General features: G+C 42.1%; 1 protein-coding gene across 1 annotated transcript in view; it reads left to right on the top strand.

Annotated features, from left to right (window-relative positions):
• Nucleotides 1-1,027: 1,027 nt before the first annotated feature.
• LOC128328161 (uncharacterized) overlaps nt 1,028-20,471 on the top strand; it is an 85,658-nt gene continuing 66,214 nt past the window's right edge. The window contains exon 1 of the mRNA XM_053257863.1: nt 1,028-1,042. Within this exon, the coding sequence (XP_053113838.1) occupies nt 1,029-1,042 (14 nt within the window). The 5' untranslated portion in view covers nt 1,028. The remainder of the gene's footprint in view (nt 1,043-20,471) is intronic.

The raw sequence follows: 20,471 nt of genomic DNA, 5'->3' as shown, positions 1-20,471 counted from the left end.
GTTGTTATCTAGGAGGAGGGAGACTTTAAGAGTGAGGCCAGAAAGGGGCAAAAAAATAATTTGGAGGGGGTTGGAAGAAGGGGCAAAAAAACCCCAATTGATTTGGAGCCGGCGGGGGGGGAAGTCTGTTTTGAAAAAGTAAGCCAATTAGGGGGGAAAGGAAGACTTTTTGATATGGGGGGGGAGCCAATTGAAGTGAGGAGGAGGGTGACCTTTTAAAATTTGGGTGTGTCAAGCCAATTGGGGGGAGATAGGTCTGGGAGTTGTTTTTTTAAAATTGGGGATTAAAAGGTGGACCCTGGTGTGGGTGGCACGGGCAGTTGGGTGGAGTAGTTGTGGTGTGAGTGGCAAGTCTTTTTATTATTTTTGGGGAGAATGGATGGGGGGAGGACACAGCACCTACGGGGGGGGAGGGACGCAGTCAAAGCTTGGGAACCTGCAGATCAAAGGAGGAAACCCTTATTTAGTGAACTGAAACACAGTGTGGTATGGTTCTGGTGGGTGGTTTACAAGTAATGCTGTGGGGGGAGCATCAACCTTGCAATGAATGCAATGCAGCCTATTTAATGACTTTAACTTTCACACAACCAAAACCAGAACCCAGTCACACTTTCACAGAACCCACCCTCTGACTCTGACTCTGCCAGTATGCCCATGGCAAGCAAGCAGCAGCAAACACTTGATGGCAGCATGGATGGAACATCATCATCATATATCTTTCAAAGATTACTAGAATGACCCCAGGAAGGAAACCCTTCTTTGGCAAACTGATGATGATGAGCAGAGCCAGCCTATAGGAACTTTCATTGACACAAAACCCAAATTGCACTTCACTTTTACAGAGAGAGAGAGCCCACCCACGCACTCTGTCTGCCGCCCAAGGCAAGCAAGCAGGCAGCAAACACTTGGCAGAATGAACATCATCATAGATAGAGGGGCAGAAGTGAGGAGTCAACACTATTTGTGTCGCTCAACTCACCCCCAAGCAGAGACAAATGAAATCAACAACAACAACAACAACAAAAACGATGGCAGCCTCCAGGTGAGGTTCTTAAGTTTCCCCAAATTTCCCTGTTGTTTTTCTTTGTCTGTCCTGCTTTCCTCCCCCTCCCCCTTTCCCTTCTCATCCCTCCTCCTTGGGCCTACCCTCCCCCACTCCCACCCACTGCATTCATTGTTTTAAAAGTTCAATTTATTATTGCTCTTTGTGCCTTCTGCCTTGTTTTTGTTCAACTTTTTGATTTTCATTGTCCATTGGTTTCATTTATATATTGCTGCTGCTTTGCTTTAATTGTTAACTTGTACTTGTACTTAGCATTTTGTTGCTGCTGCCTGCCTGAGTTGGTCCCCCCCCTCAGAGAGGATTCTGTTGTTGCCTGTGCCTCGTGCGGCCGCCCTGCCTGTGTCCCAGCCCAGGGGTGGCTGACTGGCGGCGCCTCATCCGTGACCAGCAGTGAGCAGCAGGAGAAGGACCGGAAGAAGAGGGGTTAGTGCGTGTGCAATTGTGCATCTTTTGTTGCCCCCTTTCTCTCCCTAGTTGGTATGGACAGAGACAGACACACACAGAGAGTCACAGAGGGCAGGTGGACAAAAGATTAAAGAAGGTGGCACACAACAACAACAACAACACAGAGAGAGACACAGGACACAGTCAGGGACTCACAGTCAGACACCAGCAGCAAAGGAGCAAGCAAGGGTCTCAGATGATCCCACAACTGCAGCCAAAGAGAAGTTTCTAGGCAAGAGGCTTGGGTTTATATAGGTTTGAAATTCCCTCCTTTGGGAGCCCCCACCTTTGCACTCCCCCCAAGGCCAACAGGGTGCCAGCTCTCAACAGTACAACAGCCAAGCAGCCTACCAGAGCAAAGGACTCATTCTGGCCAATCAAAGGATCAATAGCGCAGCCAATGCAATGCCTGAAAATAGCCTCACAAAATGGATGCCAGGAGCAAAAGTTTCAGGAAGGAGCCACAAAATGGAGGACACACTTGAAACTTAAAAATAACACTCTAGACAGTCAATTGAAGGCAATGGGACATCCGAACTGGCCCAAATTCGGTTCGTATCGGGCCCAAAACGGGCCCGATTCGGTTCGGATCCGAACCGGTTCGAATCCGAACCGAACCGCACATCCCTACGAGGTATCAGGGATCACTCCATAGACGATTCACAATTTCCCCTGTATACTTGAGCTTAGCCCAGATTATCCCATGCTAATAAATTCCACTTTCTGTGGTGGCTTTTTGGGATACTTTGAAGTACCCCAATGTTTCTTCTAAGAAGTATGGAGGGGCCATAGTGATAGAGCAGATACTTTTTTCTTATTTTATTTTTTTTTAAGTTTGCTGGGTGATCTTCTGGAACACCAGCAAGACAACTGGCTTTGCAGAGTTGGTGGTCTTCCACAAGACCACTGGGATGGGTGGGGAGAATAAAATAAAATAAAAGAGAAAGAAAAAAGGATCTGCGCACCTGCCTCCGTACTTCTCCGCCTGCCCAGCTGGCTTGGCTTGCTCTCTCCGACTCCTCTGCAGCTGCTTTCCAGTCGGGAGGGTGGGAGGGAGGGGCGGGGAGGTATGGAGAGAATCTGCCAACTGGGTGATCTTGTGGAAGACCCCCGGAAAACAAGTTTTAAAAAATAGTAATTTAAAGATAGATAGGTAAATGTTTTTTATTCATTGAAATGAAAGTTTTTAGAAGTGCACACCATGCATGTGTGGTGGGGGGGGGAGGGAGGAGGCACAGCATCCCGCCTACTCTAGAAAGCCATTGGCCAGAGAAAGACCCAGGAGCAAGCAATATGAATGGTGCATGGGGAAAGGAATGGAGGGGACACAACATCAGGATTGAAAGGAATGGAGGGGACACCACATCAAAGCAGCCCTATGTGAACACCCTCAGAATTGTTATTATTTTGAGTTCAGGCTGCGGCTTCAGGCTGTGGCTTCTATGCGACTAATGATTCGTCACATAATCTTGCAATTAACCCTGACATCTGGGAAAGCCCCTGGGCTGAAGAGCTGTAGTACTGATTCCAGCCATCATATGGGCAGTGCTACAGGGTAGCAGAGAGGCTGAAAATTTCCCCTTTGTATCTCCAAGACTGACATAAAAAACAAAATAAATGAAATATCATTTTGAGAAACTGATGAAAATCTAAAGACTTAAAAAAAAAAAATCATATCTACCCTTACAGACCTCTTACATTTTCAGAATGGTAAGGGCAGAACTATGTGCTATGTTAGCCTGTTTTGAGTTCTTCCTCTCTGTAATGCATAGCGAAACTTACCTGTCTCCTGACATAACTGCATTGTGCATTTCCTCTTCATTCCCACTAGACGAACCTAATTATGTGGAGGATAGGGGAAGAACTTGGCACAAGATTATCATTTGTGGCAGCAGCCCATGTTTCTCAGAATCTGTAGTACTACCACAAAAATTGGGAAATGAACAAAAACAATAAATGTTTGATTTTATAAAATAAGTTCAACAATAGCCATTCTGTCAACAAAGTTTTATTTTGCTAAGTATTTAAACCAGTTTTATTTCAACATCTTATTGTGGCATGAGGAAAATAAATCCCCTACAGCCAGGCCAGTTATTTAAGTGTGGCAACCCGTGGGTTGTTGAGCCCTAAAGATATTACTACAGTAAATGTTGACACTTATTTTATACATATCTCCAGCACTGCATCCAGATTAAATGCAGGTAGCCTCCCCTGAAACACAGCTCTCCATTCTTTGCTCACTTTCCCTCATTGACGACCTACTAGGACTTGGGGCCAACTTGTCCTTAATTCCCAGTCACCATTAGGGTGTCTGGAACCAGTGTGGAACCTGTTTAAATTCGAACTGACCTATTTAGACAGGTTCCAGTTTGAACCAGACCACACACCCAAAAGATGGAGCTGCTCCAAGTTTGAATTGAACCAGGCCCAGTTTGGATCAAACCAGTTCAAACAGCTCGACTGCCCTGCTTCTAATGGGAAATCCGATAAGAATTCCCCTTTACAAGCAGCAAAGGGGGACTGCCAATGTTAAAAATGGGTTTGGGGCAGGCAAGAGGGCACCTTACCCCTTCTTCTCGTTGAGGCGGCTCACCTTCTCAAGTTCGCTCTCGCAGTGGCAGCATTTTCATGATGGTGGTGGGGGCCCTTCTTGGCCCTGCTGGTGTCCCCCCCGTACCTCCTGCCAGCCTGCAGTGTAGGGGAGGGGGAGAGCTCGCGGGGCCACCGTGATAGAGCCACCACCACTGGGGAGCTGCTGTTTACGTGAGAGCTGGTAAGGTGCCCTCTTGCCCATCCCCCTGAACCCATTTTTACATTAGCAACCCCCATTTGTTTTTAAAGAGGAATCCATATTGGGATTACTGCTTATACAAGCAGGGCAATCAAACTGGTTTGAACGGATTTGAAATGGTTCGACCCCTTCTGACAGCTCGAATCAAACCGCTGCTGGTTCTAACAAACTGCCTTGTGGACCAGGTGGCTCGGTTCGAGTTTGGTTCAAATTCAAACCAAACCACCCGTACTGGTTCTGTGCACACCCCGAATTACCACTCTCAAGCCATGAAGGCCTGGCATACCCAACCACTGGGGTACTGGACAATCTCTTACTTGGAAGCAAGTCCTATTGAAAGCAGTCAGGCTGATTTCCATTTACAAGTAATTGGAATCAGGCTGTTTCATTCTCAGATAAGCTTTGTATAATTCCTGTTCCACAAAGTACTACAATGCCTCTGATGGCTTCATGGCATGATTCAGCTGGTGCGTGTTTTCTAACGTGGTGTGTAGCAATAGAAAATGTCACGCTCACCTGTAGGTTTTTATCACTCTAGTAGCTATCGGCTTTCCTTGGTAAAAAGATTCCTCAAAAAAAGCTAATATAGGAAATTGTGCGGAATAGTTGGGTATTGTGTGGGCATCACAGATGTGGGGAAAATGACTCGTTTCATAATTACCATCAATCCCAGTTTTTTACTATCTCAGCACACCCACTTATGTCCTGACAAAACAGCGTTGGTGCCCAATACAATGAGTCACTTGTTACTCAAAATTTTTTTCAAGAAATAACAAAGTGTTGCTCTTTCACGCAATCTAGTAATGATCCTGAATTAGAACAAGGTCGGGTCATTGTTGTCACGCTTTGTTTAGATTAAGCTGAGCCTTCTGTCACTTTGCATGTTTTGATAAATCTCTCATTCATTTGCAAAATGAACTGAACTGAAATTTTGTTAATATTTGTTCTTACCCATATCCATCGATGAGATGTGACAGTTACACAGGGGCGTATCTAGGGTAGGGCAGGCAGGGCACATGCCCTGGGCGGCACTTGAAGGGGGCGCCATTTCTAAAAATAAAAAAATAAAAAAAGGATGACTGCTGAAAACAAAATGGCCACCATGCATGCTCAAATGGCCTTTGCGAGGCCCTAGGCCATGTCAGGCCTCACAGAGGCCATTTGAGCATGTGCGGCAGCCATTTTGTTTTCAGTGGCCATTTTTTTAAAAAAAAATTATATGGCCTCCGCACATGCTCAAATAGTCCCTGTGAGGCCCTAGGCCTTGCCAGGCCATGCAGAGGCCATTTGAGCATGTGTGGTGGCCTCCAAAATGGCCACCATGCCAATCTTTGCAGGTCCAAACAGGCCTGGAAATCAGCCTAGGACGGGATGTGGCAGTGAATTAAGAGGCTGGCGGGGGGGAGGGGGAACCTTTGCAGGGCCCCCCACAGCCTTTTGGAAGCCCCCCAAAGGGGCGACAGGTATTTTTTTTTAATGAGCCCCAGCATACTGAAATTTGTAATTTTCCAGCATTTTTGGGTCTGGCTACATCCACTGCTAAATAGTTTTTGAAATAGTAAGAGATTAAAGAGCTTGAATTGTATTTTTTAGCTGATGATATGGTAAAATTATCTGAAAGATTGGTGTCATATGTTTGGACAGGGGGCGCAATTTTAGTGCTTGCCCTAGGTGCTATTTTCCCTAGATACACCTGTGCAGTTACACTTTATAAGATTAACAGGAAAAAAGTTATTAATGGTTTTGTATCAAACTGAGTGTGTTATGAAACTTCTTAGCAAGTCCAGCTTCTATTCTGTAAGCAAAGATATGTCCTTTCCCAAGTACTCATTACTATTTGAGATAAAATGTATGCCATGAATGTTGACCATTAGATGTCAACATGAAACTTTATGAATTTTAGTCTGAAGAACAGTATTCTACTTGGAATTCCATCACCATTCAAGCCTACCTTTTCATAGGCTTCTGTGCTAGGATTCTAATGAAGCTAGAAGAAAATGGAGGTTGGCAAGATGCATAGGGATTGTGTTAGCATTAAGACAACATTTTTATATTTAGGTTCCATGTCCTAGACTTCATTCCTGAGACAGAGTTTGGAATGGAAATGGTGATAGTCAGGGTTCACAGCTCCTGAATAGCAATGAGAGCTGAATATTACTTTCTGTTAAAGTTCATGACTTCACAATCCCAGAGTAATGGCTACTTTCTCTTACCTGGAGCTGAGGACTTTTAATGACTAGAGAATGCTGACTGAATATATATATAATTCTCTGTGAATTGAGGGGCGGGACTTTGCACCCTGAAGAGAAGGGAAAATTTAGTTACAGCCTCAGGGGTGTTAAAAAGAGTGCATCAAATGTAAATACACGCAGATGTGGTGTACAGAATCATATCTGAAGCAAATGTTGCTATGTGCAGTTTAATTTCAGTTTATGTTCTAGAGAAATATAGCCAGACATAAAATGTAGTGCAATATACCTATACAGCTATTTTAGATGTGATTGTATATCACATTTGAACACGTGGGTTGGCTCAATGCACAGTCTTTATCTGTAATATATATATTACCAGCAATAAAAAACCCTTTAGTTTAAGATGAGAGTTAAGATGCTTTACATTTTCACTAGTGCTCCTAAAAAGATTGAGAATTGCAAGTTAAAGTGCCCATCTTAACCTCTGCTCCATATAAGCTGTAAAGACTTTGTACAGTCTGGTATATGATGATGGCTGTAGAAATGAGGCTCCATACACCCACACTTTGCCTTACTCTTTCAGTTGGACATTGGGCGGGGGAGTGATGCACTCAAGCAGATATTTAACAGGTGAAACTTCACTAATCACTTCCTAGAGATGCCTCTGATGAATTTGGTGCGTCTGGTGCATCTCTGATCAAGGCACATTGTATGTGCATGTGGCCCCATAAAGGGCCTCCGAACCAGTTCTGTGCACATCCCTAAAACAAACCTTTCCCCACGGATAGCTCTCTCATGAGAGTGTCATGAGATCACCCCCTCACAACTCTGTGGAGACAGGGTTGCTGGACAGAATTGTTAATAATGCACTATGATAGAACAACCCTTTTTCTACAGACCACTCTCTCACAAAAGTGTCAGGCCATGGGGTTCTATATAGAGCCAGGTCGCTCAATGGAGGAAAGCCACAGGGACAGGTAGCCCAGCAACTGCTCTCCCTGTCTTGGTGACTGCCTCCATGTAGCTGTCAAAGTATGTCCTTTGCCAGACCGTCAGTCCATGTAGACATCTGCACCCTGCTTGTGCCCCAAGATAGTGACCCCACTCTTCTAGGGTTGCTGGAAATCAGGGAACCGCTCTCCCATGCATCTCCTGGCTGGCAGATCTGTATATGGTGTAACGCCAGACTGAATCCAGGAATATTGAGTGGGAGTAAAGATCTGTCTCCACACCTGGTTCCAACCATCCAGAAATGTGGGCAGGCTCTGGCACATGGAATGACAAAATCTGGCTCTCCCTAACTTGAAGTTATATTATCAAGCTAGTTCTCTGACATTGATTGTAGATTGGATCAAAGCACCATATGGATGGATAATGAATACGGAAGGAGCAGGACTTTCAGATGGATTACATAAATGTTTTTGGACTGATACAAAAAGAACAGAGGTGGGGAACAGTTTTCTAAATATTTGGGACAAGTATAAAAAAGAACATGTTCGTCTTTATCACCTTTGCTTCAATAATAAATATATATTTTTTAGGGGTGTGCAATTCGGATTTTCGGGTGATTTGGCTCGGACCCGAGCCGAATCACCCCCGTTCTGTTTTGTGCCCGAATCTGGGTCACCCGAATCACCCTTGATTCGGTTCGGATTCGGATTTAATCCGAATCCGAATCCGAATCGATTCGGGGGGGTAAAAAGGGGCCCAGGGGCAAAATTTTGGGGTAGGGTGGTAGTGCCCAATGGGTAGAGTCTACCACCCCAATTTCAGGGGGATTGGGCAAAGTCCTGATTTTTTGTAAATTTTTAAAGTTTTAGTGACTTTGGGGCAGTTCGGGGGTATAGCATGGGATTTGGGCAAAAGGAGTGGGGTGGGGTGGTAGTGCCTAATGGGTGCAGGCTACCACCCCAATTTTAGGGGGATTGGGCAAAGGGCTGATTTTTGGTAAATTTCTGAAAATTTCATGTCTTTGGGGCAGATTGGGGCATATTGGGGCAGAAAGTGGGGGCTGGGGCAGAATAGTGGGGTGGGGTGGTAGTGCCTCATGGGTGCAGGCTACCACCCCAATTTCAGGGGGTTTGGACAAAGGGGTGATTTTTTGAGAATTTTTGAAGTTTTGGTGACTTTGGGGCAGTTTGGGGGCAGAAAGTGGATCTGCCCCAAAATAGTGGGGTGGGGTGGTAGTGCCTCATGGGTGGAGGCTACCACACCAATTTCAGGGGGATTGGGCAGAGGGCTGATTTTTTGAGAATTTTTGAAGTTTGGGTGTCTTTGGGGCAGATTGGGGGCAGAAAGTGGATCTGCCCCAAAGGAGTGGGGTGGGCTGGTAGATAGTGCCTGATGGCTGGAGGCTACCACCCATCCCCAATTTAAGAGTGATTGGGCAGAGGGGTGAATTATGGTGAATTTATTTGTATGAGGTTTGTCTTCATAAGGTGAAGTGTGCTAAATTGATTACTTCCTCATATTATTCATAGTAAAGGAAAGTGTGAAAAAGTGAAAGTGGGGTCATGAGAGTTGTTTAATTGAAAAAAATCTCATTTGCTATGATAGAATGAGAATTCACACCTCAGAAAAAACTTCTGAGGTGTGAATTCTCATTCTATCATAGCAAATGAGATTTTTTTCAATTAAACAACTCTCATGACCCCACTTTCACTTTTTCACACTTTCCTTTACTATGAATAATATGAGGAAGTAATCAATTTAGCACACTTCACCTTATGAAGACAAACCTCATACAAATAAATTCACCATAATTCACCCCTCTGCCCAATCACTCTTAAATTGGGGATGGGTGGTAGCCTCCAGCCATCAGGCACTATCTACCAGCCCACCCCACTCCTTTGGGGCAGATCCACTTTCTGCCCCCAATCTGCCCCAAAGACACCCAAACTTCAAAAATTCTCAAAAAATCAGCCCTCTGCCCAATCCCCCTGAAATTGGTGTGGTAGCCTCCACCCATGAGGCACTACCACCCCACCCCACTATTTTGGGGCAGATCCACTTTCTGCCCCCAAACTGCCCCAAAGTCACCAAAACTTCAAAAATTCTCAAAAAATCACCCCTTTGTCCAAACCCCCTGAAATTGGGGTGGTAGCCTGCACCCATGAGGCACTACCACCCCACCCCACTATTCTGCCCCAGCCCCCACTTTCTGCCCCAATATGCCCCAATCTGCCCCAAAGACATGAAATTTTCAGAAATTTACCAAAAATCAGCCCTTTGCCCAATCCCCCTGAAATTGGGGTGGTAGCCTGCACCCATTAGGCACTACCACCCCACCCCACTCCTTTTGCCCAAATCCCATGCTATGCCCCCGAACTGCCCCAAAGTCACTAAAACTTTAAAAAATCGCCAAAAATCAACCATGAACCGAATCACCCGAATTTTTTGTGCCCGAAATTCGGGTGATTCGGCTCGTGCCCGAAAAAATTCGGGGGGCATCGGGGGTGATTCGGTTCGGCCCCGAATCACCCGAAATTGTTCGTTTCGGGCACAGATCATTCTGTGCCCGAAATTTTTTGCACATCCCTAATATTTTTTGCAAAGAGGAATATACTAAGAAATTTGAACAATGGAGAGAAAAGGCATATAATTTGCAAAGTCTAACTGCTGGTAAAACAAAAATGAAATCAGCTAAGACTTTTTTCAGAGTGGACAAGTGCCCCTTCGTGGTTTCAGTATTCACAGATAAACAGTATAGTTCAGAAAGAGATATAAAAACAAGGGGGGAAGCTTAGAGAATTGACGGAATTTGAAATATTACTAACACAAAATTAAGAGCATTTATTAGGATTTATATACAAGTTGTTACTGAAGTATGACTCAGAATTGGAACAGGTAAAGTACTGCATGATTAAATGGATGCAAAACTCAAACAAAACAATTGATATGTAACAATGGAAGGTGAACATTAAATTTACATTGAATAGCACATCAAGAGAAAACTGGTATAAAATGTATTTTCGTTGGTATCTTACTCCCATGATGATTGCAAAGATAGACAATAAATCTTCTGAAAAATGCTGGAAATGTATGAATCAGGCAGGAACATTCTATCATATGTGGTTGACATTCTATCATATGTGGTAAAGCCCAGCAATTTTGGAAGACAATTCATTGTAAGATGCAACAAGTTATTTGCAACCAGTATTTTTTTTTTTTTGGTTAAATATTACAAAACCTTATATACCTGTAAAATATACTGAACTGTCTTTATATATGATAACTACAGCTCGAATTCTTTATGCTTTATACTGGAAAGGTAATTTAATTCCATCATTAGATGAGTGGCAACTTCAGCTTTGGGAATATGCAAAAATGGCCAAGATTACCTCATACGAAAAGAACAATTCAGAGGATAAATTTGTTTTAACATTATGATTTGTTTATACATTATAATTCGGTACATGGTTTTATGCCACATCTGAGATTTGGATTTTCTTTGTAAATAAGGCCACAAGTTTTATATTTTCAATTTTTTTTAACGCTTATCTAAATATGTAAATATGTTATTTAACTGCCATTGAGTTAGAATGAAACGATAAAAGGAGACATGATGGGGAAGCAAAATCCAAGTTGATGTATTAGATAACTGTGAGATGTCATATGTGCTTTCTTTCTTTCTTTCTTTCTTTCTTTCTTTCTTTCTTTCTTTCTTTCTTTCTTTCTTGTCTGGAAATAGAAAAAAAATGGGGGTGGGGAAGGATTGGCAAAAACTCCTTTGGGTGTGTGCAAGGCTTTCCAGGGGAAGAGGGGGTTGCAGTGCAAAAGCTCTTTTACCAGAGAGAGCGGGGTGCCCACCCAAGTGGGGCCCCCTTTGTTGGGTTAGCTCAACTCATGAGAGCGCAGTCCGGTGGAAGACCTAGGGTTTACAACCCCATGGTCCTCCCCGGTAGACTGGCCCTCTCATGAGAGGAATAGCCCACTGGCAGCAAGCTGCCAGGAGGTTTTTCACACAAGGCTCTATGCCTCAGGGTATCTGAAGAGCGAATCTGCTTTGCAGCAGATTCGAGGCATGTTAATTCAAGGAATTAGATGGATTATTTGCCTAGCCATCATCACCTCCTATGCATAGGCATCAGCACCTCCATCAACACCTTCAGAGAAAGCAGAAACCCCAGAGGTTTTTTCAAAAGCTGCTGGAAATAGAGGGGTTTTTTTTTTTTACCCTGGACATAACTCGAGCTAAGCCAGAATTCACAGCCTCCCTTCAGAGAAAAACAAAGCCCTGCCTTTCCTGGTCTCTGATAGCCTGCAGGGAGGTCAGGTTAAATCCAGCGAATATGTGGATTGGCACACTCCAATCAGGAATAGGATTCAGGGAGGAAGACCTGTCTGTAAAAACCTCCAGGGAAGCAAGAGTGTGGTTTAGTCCACACATACACTGCTATGCTGGGGTGATCCCTTGCAAAAGCATCCTAGGTCACAGTGGGACAAATCCCCCAGGATCCTTTGTCTTCCCTTATATACATATTCCCTCCAGGGAAGTCATCATTTTCCTTTCCCTATCCCAAGTTAAAGGGAAGTGGTGCCTCGCACCCCATCCCCAAAATTGTGCTTGTACTGGACTATTTTGGTTCAGGGCTCTTAGGAGGGCAGTAGCATGGTATGGCATGGTTAAAAGTGCTGGCATGGGATGGCATTTAAAGGGATTTAAATGCCCTTTCTATGCGGAGGATTGGCAGACTGCTCCAAAAATGCCTGAAAATGTTCAGCACACCCCCTTCAAGATCGTGGCCAATTGCGGCCGCTTTGCTGATGTGCTGATGCTTTGTCCACAGTTTGGCCATGGAGTTTGCTGGGATTAGCCTTGGTGGCTGAGCAGCAGAGAGGGCTCTCATCTCCTGGAACCAGATGAACATCTGTGATGTGATTTATAGTTTACAATTGAAACCACGGGTTTGTCAAACTCCAGTTTCACATTACGTTGTTGTTATTATTTCTTGTTCACACAGTCAGACAGGTGTTTTTGACTGGTTTGTTTTATCCAGACATCGAGTCCTTCCCAAGGACCTGGGATGCCAGAATTTTATTGTCAATGTTGCTGCTGTTGTTATAGATATTGTCGCAGAATATAGGCTGTTCCCAGTAAAGTTGCTTTTTGTAATTGGCTGATGGTGATTTGTGGCCCCTATGGTGTTGAGGTGCTCTTCAAGGTCTTTTGGAATTGCACCCAGGGCGCCAATTACCACTGGGATTATTTTGGTCTTCTTCTGCCACAGCCTTTCAATTTCAATTTGTAGATCTTTGTATTTGGTGATTTTTTCTATTTCTTTTTCTTCTCTTCTGCTATCCCCTGGTATTGCTATGTTGATTATTTTGACTTGTTTTTCTTTCTTCTCGACTACAGTTATATCTGGTGTATTGTGTGGCAGATGTTTGTCTGTTTGTAGTCAGAAGTCCCATAAGATTTTTACATCTTCATTTTCGACAACTTTTTCAATTTGATGGTCCCACCAATTTTTGGCTACAGGTAGCTTGTATTTTTTGCAGATGTTCCAGTGTATCATCCCTGCTACCTTGTCATGCCTTTGTTTGTAGTCAGTCTGTGCAATCTTTTTACAACAGCTGATTAGGTGGTCCACTGTTTCATCTGCTTCTTTACAAAGGCGGCACTTGCTGTTTGTGGTGGATTTTTTGACTTTTGCTCTTATTGCATTTGTTCTTAGTGCCTGTTCTTGTGCAGCCAGTATTAAACCTTCTGTTTCTTTCTTCAAGTTGCCATTCTTAAGCCATTGCCAGGTCTTGGTGATGTCTGATTTTCCACTTATATTGTGCAAATATTATATTGCAAATATTATTATTATTATTATTATTATTATTATTATTATTATTATTATTAATTCAATTTCTATACAGCCCTTCCAAATATGGCTCTGGGCGGTTTACACAGAGAAATAATAAATAAATAAGATGGATCCCTGTTCCCAAAGGGCTCACAATCTAAAAAGAGACATAAGAAAGACACCAGCAACAGTCACTGGAGGTACATATGAATGTGTCCTCTGTCTCTTTTCCTTCTGTCTAGAAAGCAGTATATTTTAAAAATTGTACACAAGTGACATAGCCTCTTGAGCATATATGAAGTAGATTTCTTCCCTTTAAGCCAGGCCTCCACTTAATTGTTAATGGCTGATAGGATAATGGCTTACTCAAAGTAGTCTCATTGAAATTAAAAGGCATTCCTTAAAATGTGCTTTTAATTCAGGAGGAAAACTTTGGGTAATGTTCCTCATTATGTCAGTCACTTTATCTCTTTCTTGCTGTATTCTCTACAAAGTAGGAGAGGATGGATTATTGGCATTTTTGTTTTAAACATACTAAACAGATCTTATGCTCTGTGGGATGTTTTGGCTAATGTTAGATTCATTGAGAACAATCTGTATGCTGGGTGAGGTGCTGGCTGGTTTGCCACACAGGATTTTTACATTGTTTCCCACTAACATTTTTAAAAGGACCTTTCCATTATTCTCGCCTCCCCCAAAACTTCGAAACCTTTTTTTTTTTTAGTTAAAAACCTAAACTGCTGTATCTCAGCCGTCTTTCCAATCATTTGCACCAAATTCAGAGGAGTGGTATCCTTTGTCCCATTGTTGATGGTTGCACAATCAGGGGGATTGGGTGTGCCAGTATAATTTATTGGTAGTATGATCAGCAGCTGCATAAATGTGTGCACAAGTACAGACTGATTCACCCTGTGATCTAACATTTTCACAGATCTGCAAACATACTCTATCTAGATGAATTCAAGACTTACAAGATCAAGAAAATGCAGTTTTCATTTTCACAGTGCCCTGAATACATACCGGTATTCTTCATAGCTGACCTCATTATCATAATCAAGCACAGAACACTTTCTCAGTAAAAGTTCTCTGAATTCCTCTGGTTATCATGCAGCTGTTAAATGCACATGACTGAAATGTGCAAGTTAATAAATGTTCATGAATTACAAAACCCCATGGTACATAGTTCCTTGATTTAAACCTTTAAAAAAAATCATTATAGTAATCTCTGGAGCTAAGTTGAACATATACTGTTTTAAGTTAGGTTGTTAAAATATCAAGTTTTCCTTTCTGTTCATTGTTTAAAATATCACATGAACAGAAAAATGACTGCAGTTATCCTGGGATCTTACTTCCTGTGTTGTACCTGTCAGAATCCAGATCTTAATGATAAGTCCACACTAGGATTGCCAACATTTCAACTACCCTCTGTGACTGCACCTTTGAAGCAGCTAATATCTGTAGATAGTAGCCGGTGATAATGCTTATTTAGTGCCACCAAAATGTTCATCTGCTGATGCTGCAAATCAAGCTCCTATCACAGCTCAAGATCAGGCTAGGCAGGCTTTTCTGTGAAGCGGGGAACTAACTTGCCGAGGGAGCAAGAGGTTGCTGGTTTGAATCCCCGCTGGTATGTTTTCCAGACTATGGGAAACACCTATGGGAAACACTATGGGAAATCGGGCAGCAACGATATAGGAAGATGCTAAAAGGCATCGTCTCATATTGCGCAGGAGAAGGCAATGGTCTCCTGTATTCTGGAGATGGCAACCCCTCCTGTATTCTACCAAAGAAAACCACAAGTTTCTGTGGTCACCAGGCACCGACTCGAAGCCACAAGTTTATTTAGCAGCGCTAACTCACATAGGCATGAAAAGCAAAGCCTTGGATCTTAATTCTCTTGGCAGAATCCTTGCAGCCTGATGCTTAAGAGTCGTTACTTAGAAGAAAGGATGAAGACTGATGTAAAGGAGGATTCAGTGTGTGTTCCTCAGCCCTGTGATGAGTCCAGGTTTTCAGCTGACAAGTCACGCATGCATGCCAGCTAATAAACAACTTGTGATCCCCACTCACTTGTCACTTCCTCCTATAGTTGGGGAAAGCTAACAAAACACCCAACTACTAGATGCTGGAGATGAGGGGAGATGAAGCTGCACTGCACGTGAGAGGCTCATCAACATGTAGCAGTTTGGAAGGATGAACGATGCGGCAAGCCAGAACTTCTCACTTTCATTGGTGGAGCCCCTAGACTTGTAAAAGAATATTCTCCGCTACATTTAATAAAATGGGTAGAATAATTATCTGAAATATTATCTCTGATGCTAAATAATGCAGTAGCATATTCTTTTACAAGTCTACAGCCTCCTCGCCTCTCAGTCAGCTGGCAGTGGGATGTTTTGTTAATTTCCCCAGTAAAAGGAGGAGGTGGTGGTGGTAGTGGCGAGCAGGCAAATGAACAAACCAAAGGGGTAAGACTGATATTCTAGCATTCTGTTCACTGGTATGCACATCTGTCTTTTTAGCTGTGAAGGTCGAAGGAAGCCACTGTTCCTTTGCATTATAAAACAAACATACTTTTATAATATATCTGTTCTTCACAGGAGTGTATTTTATAATACATCTGTCTTTACCCTGAACTTCCAAGTAAATATGCTTGGACTGTAGCCTTAATAATAATTTATTTAAATTATTATTAATAATTTATTATTATTTCTTGTTTACACAGTCAGACAGGTGTTATTGACTGGTTTGTTTTATCCAGACATCGAGTCCTTCCCAAGGACCTGGGATGCCAGAATTTTATTGTCAATGTTGTTGCTGTTGTTATAGATACCGTCGCAGAATATAGGCTGTTCCCAGTAAAGCTGTTTTTTGTAATTGGCTGATGGTGATTTCTGTGGCCCCTATGGTGTTGAGGTGCTCTTCAAGGTCTTTTGGAACTGCACCCAGGGCGCCAATTACCACTGGGATTATTTTGGTCTTCTTCTGCCACAGCCTTTCAATTTCAATTTGTAGATCTTTGTATTTGGTGATTTTTTTCTATTTCTTTTTCTTCTCTTCTGCTATCCCCTGGTATTGCTATGTTGATTATTTTGACTTGTTTTTCTTTCTTCTCGACTACAGTTATATCTGGTGTATTGTGTGGCAGATGTTTGTCTGTTTGTAGTCAGAAGTCCCATAAGATTTTTACATCTTCATTTTCGACAACTTTTTCAATTTGATGGTCCCACCAATTTTTGGCTACAGGTAGCTTGTATTTTTTGCAGATGTTCCAGTGTATCATCCCTGCTACCTTGTCATGCCTTTGTTTGTAGTCAGTCTGTGCAATCTTTTTACAACAGCTGATTAGGTGGTCCACTGTTTCATCTGCTTCTTTACAAGGGCGGCACTTGCTGTTTGTTGTGGATTTTTTGACGTTTGCTCTTATTGCATTTGTTTTTAGTGCCTGTTCTTGCGCAGCCAGTATTAAACCCTGTTTCTTTCTTCAAGTTGCCATTCTTAAGCCATTGCCAGGTCTTGGTGATGTCTGATTTTCCACTTATATTGTGCAAATATTGACCATGCAGGGGCTTATTTCTCCATTTTTCTGCTCGGTTCTTGACTTATTCTTTCTTGTAGGCCTGCTTTCTTTCATTGGTGTTGAATAGTTTCTCGTTATTGACCATTTGAAGTGCATCTTCTTCACTGTCCTTGATATATTCCTCAAGGCCTCTTTTCTCCTCCTCTACTGTTTGATGGACTTGCAGCATTCCTCTTCCACCTGAGCGAGGGAGGTAGAGCCTATCGACATCACTGCGGGGGTGCAGAGCATGATTGATGGTCATGATTTTCCTGGTCTTATGATCTAGCGTCTCTAGCTCTGCCTGGGTCCAGTCTATTATTCCTGCAGTGTATATGATAACAGGTATAGCCCAGGTGTTTATGGCTTTTATGGTGTTCCCGCCATTGAGTTTGGACTTCTTAATAATAATAATAATAATAATATTTCAATTTCTATACCGCCCTTCCAAAAATGGCTTCGGGCGGTTTACACAGAGAAATAACAAACAAATAAGATGGAACCCTGTCCCCAAAGGGCTCACATTCTAAAGAGAAACATAAGATAGACACCAGCAACAGTCACTGGAAGTACTTTGCTGGGGGTGGATAGGGCCAGTTACTCTCCCCCTGCTATATAAAGAGAATCACCACGTTAAAAGGTGCCTCTTTGCCCAATTAGCAGGGGTATATATCACCCACAAAGACTATCAAGGGTATTTGGGGAGAAAGTAGCTGGAAGTTTACTGCTGATGAAGCCTTCCTCCTTGTGCTAACTATAGAGTTGGTAAAATAGCCTTTTGAAAATAGGAAATTGTTTTTTCTGATTGCCTGGTCCTGAAAGTCGCAATAGATTGTACATGTGGTGGGATGGTCAGAATGTTAAGTATGATTTGGGCTTGTCTATTTTCTCCTTGCAAAATAAGTGATAAGGAGTCAACAAATTCATGGAAGATAAGTCTAACAATGGACTAAATCTAGCTTTAATGTTAGTGACTATGTGAGTAATCTCTGGGCTGTGTGTGTGTGTGTGTGTACACTATATATCCCATATTGTTTGTCATAACTAAACTCTGATGATTTATATATTTCAGCCAAAACTAGGTCACAATAACAAGTAAAACTTTAATCTTTTTTTTAAAACTGGGAGAGCTTTTGAACTTTTAACAGCTTCATGTCAAGGAGATTTTCATCAGGCAAAGCTTCCCCATCACTGCAGGATAGAAAAATCATCCCACTTGCATGATGTTGGGAAGGTTTCACTTGCTGAATTTCCTGCCATGTACTGGTTAAATATGCAGAAATGCTCTTGAAATAAGATGACTCTTCCAATATAACACTCAATAGAACAGAAATTTAGAGTGAAAAGTAATACTAGAGTATGAACACGTTTTTGTCCTTTGGCACATATTAATCACTTCCATGTCAAATGCATTTTGCAGCTCTTTGGATAGTGCAAGACAATACTGTACACTAGAGCATAGCAATAACATCACATTTCCTTTTTTAATGTTCTCCTGCAGTCACTGGGGAGTGTGTGTGTGTGGGGGGGGGGTAGGTTTCATTAACAAAGAAAGCACCTTGGTGGGATCATATCAATCTCTTGATCATCCCCCTGTCTAATTTTGATTGTATTTGTGAAATAATAGAGGAGCTCTTCTGTAGATAATGGAGCACCTGCCCGTTCTCTTGAGTGGTAGTAAACCATCACAGTCTCCTACACAGTGTCCATACTTGACGGAAGAAAGCAAGTAAAATCTCAGGAAGAAATTGCATTTTTGAGAGACACATTTAATATCTGTGAATCATTCAGGTCAAAGGATCAGTGCCTGCAATTCTTAATTTTGTTATCATTACATATATGCTACATATTAACAAGGGCATCTAATCAATTCATTCTTAGCTTTCATGATTTTTCTTTTTTGCAAAGATTTAGGTGGTGGTATAAGTAAAATAACAGGTGTTGTTCAAGCTCTGTTCCATCTTTTTTATTACCATTTTACTTGCAATATTCAGAATATTCCTACTGTGTTCAGTGAACAATACAGCCCAATCAATAGCAGAAAACTCTCTGTAGTAATAACAAAAAAGTAAAACAGTCAGAAACTACTACCTGTGTATAAGATGAAAGCCTTTCTAGACTTCTTTGCAAATGCTTCACCATATTTAGATAATCCTGCACTGACTCCCACCACTGCAGACATTTTGCTTAAAATATGGGTAGCCTAACTTCTGGCAAGTTTAGTTCAGAATCCTACACTTCTGGGACCAAGATCATTCTGTGGCTGAAATCAAGCACTGAGTACAAATAACTTCCTATATATTTCTCTGAAACTTGAGTGTGCATAACTATATGGTCAACTCCAGCCAATGCTAGTGATTCCAATGACCACAGTTGCCCATATTGTACATAGTTGGTTATGTAGGGTTTAATTTCCACCCACCTACAGTATATAGATCTTTTCCTTTCCATAACCAACTAGATGAAACTGGTTTTATTAATATTTGCAATTATAATGGGTGGCTATCCCAATCTAATGTAGCTTTTATTATAATTAGCCTTTATGATACTGGCACAGTGGTGTCATTATAGTTGAAGTGTGCTTAGAAATACTTCATTCCACCATTATAACCTCTGAGCATTCTATTTGTCAGAAAAACCAAACCAAACATTCAAATTGTGTGAAAATTGGCAAAGGGTAACTAGGCAACAAGCACCACCATCTCCCCAAATTTCATGCAGATACATTGAGAAATTATCTGGATACAGCAGTTTTTTTACATTTTTCACATCCACCCCACCCAATTTTTCAATGTAGATAGAAGTTTGTCCAGTTATGTACAGTGTGGGTAGAAAAACATTTTCCTCCATCCTCCAAAATACTAGAATTTGAAGTCATCCAATACAATTGATTGGCAGTAGATTCAAGACAAACAATATGAGTCACTTCTTCCTACATCACATAATGCATATCACTGCCACAAGATGTGGTGATGGTCACTAGCCATTACCAAGGGCCTAAATTAAATTCATGGAGAACAGAGCTATCAATGGCTATTAGTCACAAGGTTATGCAGAAATACGGGTTCACAAGCAGTAAGCTGTTGAATACTAGTTGTAGGGGAGCAAAATAAGAAGAGGGTTCTTGCTTCCATGTACTGCTTGTGGGTCTCTCAGAGGCATATGTTGTGGGAAACAGGATGCTGGAATAGATAGACTTTTCATCTGATCCAGAAGAGGGTCCTTCAATTCTTACAAGTGTTCAGTAGCACATCAAGAGCTGGTGCACGTGTCCTGTTTTATCCCTTGATTATTTTAGCAAGTGGTAACACCTGAGCTGATGCAAAATTATCTCTCAAGATACTACAGGTAATTAACTCAAGTTGACCAAGAATTTGCCAGCAATAAATGAAGCCTACTTTTAGAGCAACATTGGGACAGAGAGCAAATGACCCAGGTGTAAAACTGAACTGTAATTTATGCACAAATCTGGAGATAGAAAATAGATGCTGTCTCTTCCATTCACATTAAGTCCCGCTCTCTCCAGAGCTTTTGTCATTCTAGTTTGATAAAAGTTAATTACATAACATCTTGCCTTGATCTTTCTTTCATACTGAGAATGTAGGATTTGCCAGCTGGACTCCTCTCCATT

Source organism: Hemicordylus capensis, chromosome 5, assembly GCF_027244095.1.
Source record: "Hemicordylus capensis ecotype Gifberg chromosome 5, rHemCap1.1.pri, whole genome shotgun sequence".
NCBI classification, from domain to species: domain Eukaryota; kingdom Metazoa; phylum Chordata; class Lepidosauria; order Squamata; family Cordylidae; genus Hemicordylus; species Hemicordylus capensis.
The sequence above is the reverse complement of the archived record's forward strand: the minus strand, read 5'-3'. Positions and strand labels throughout refer to the sequence as shown.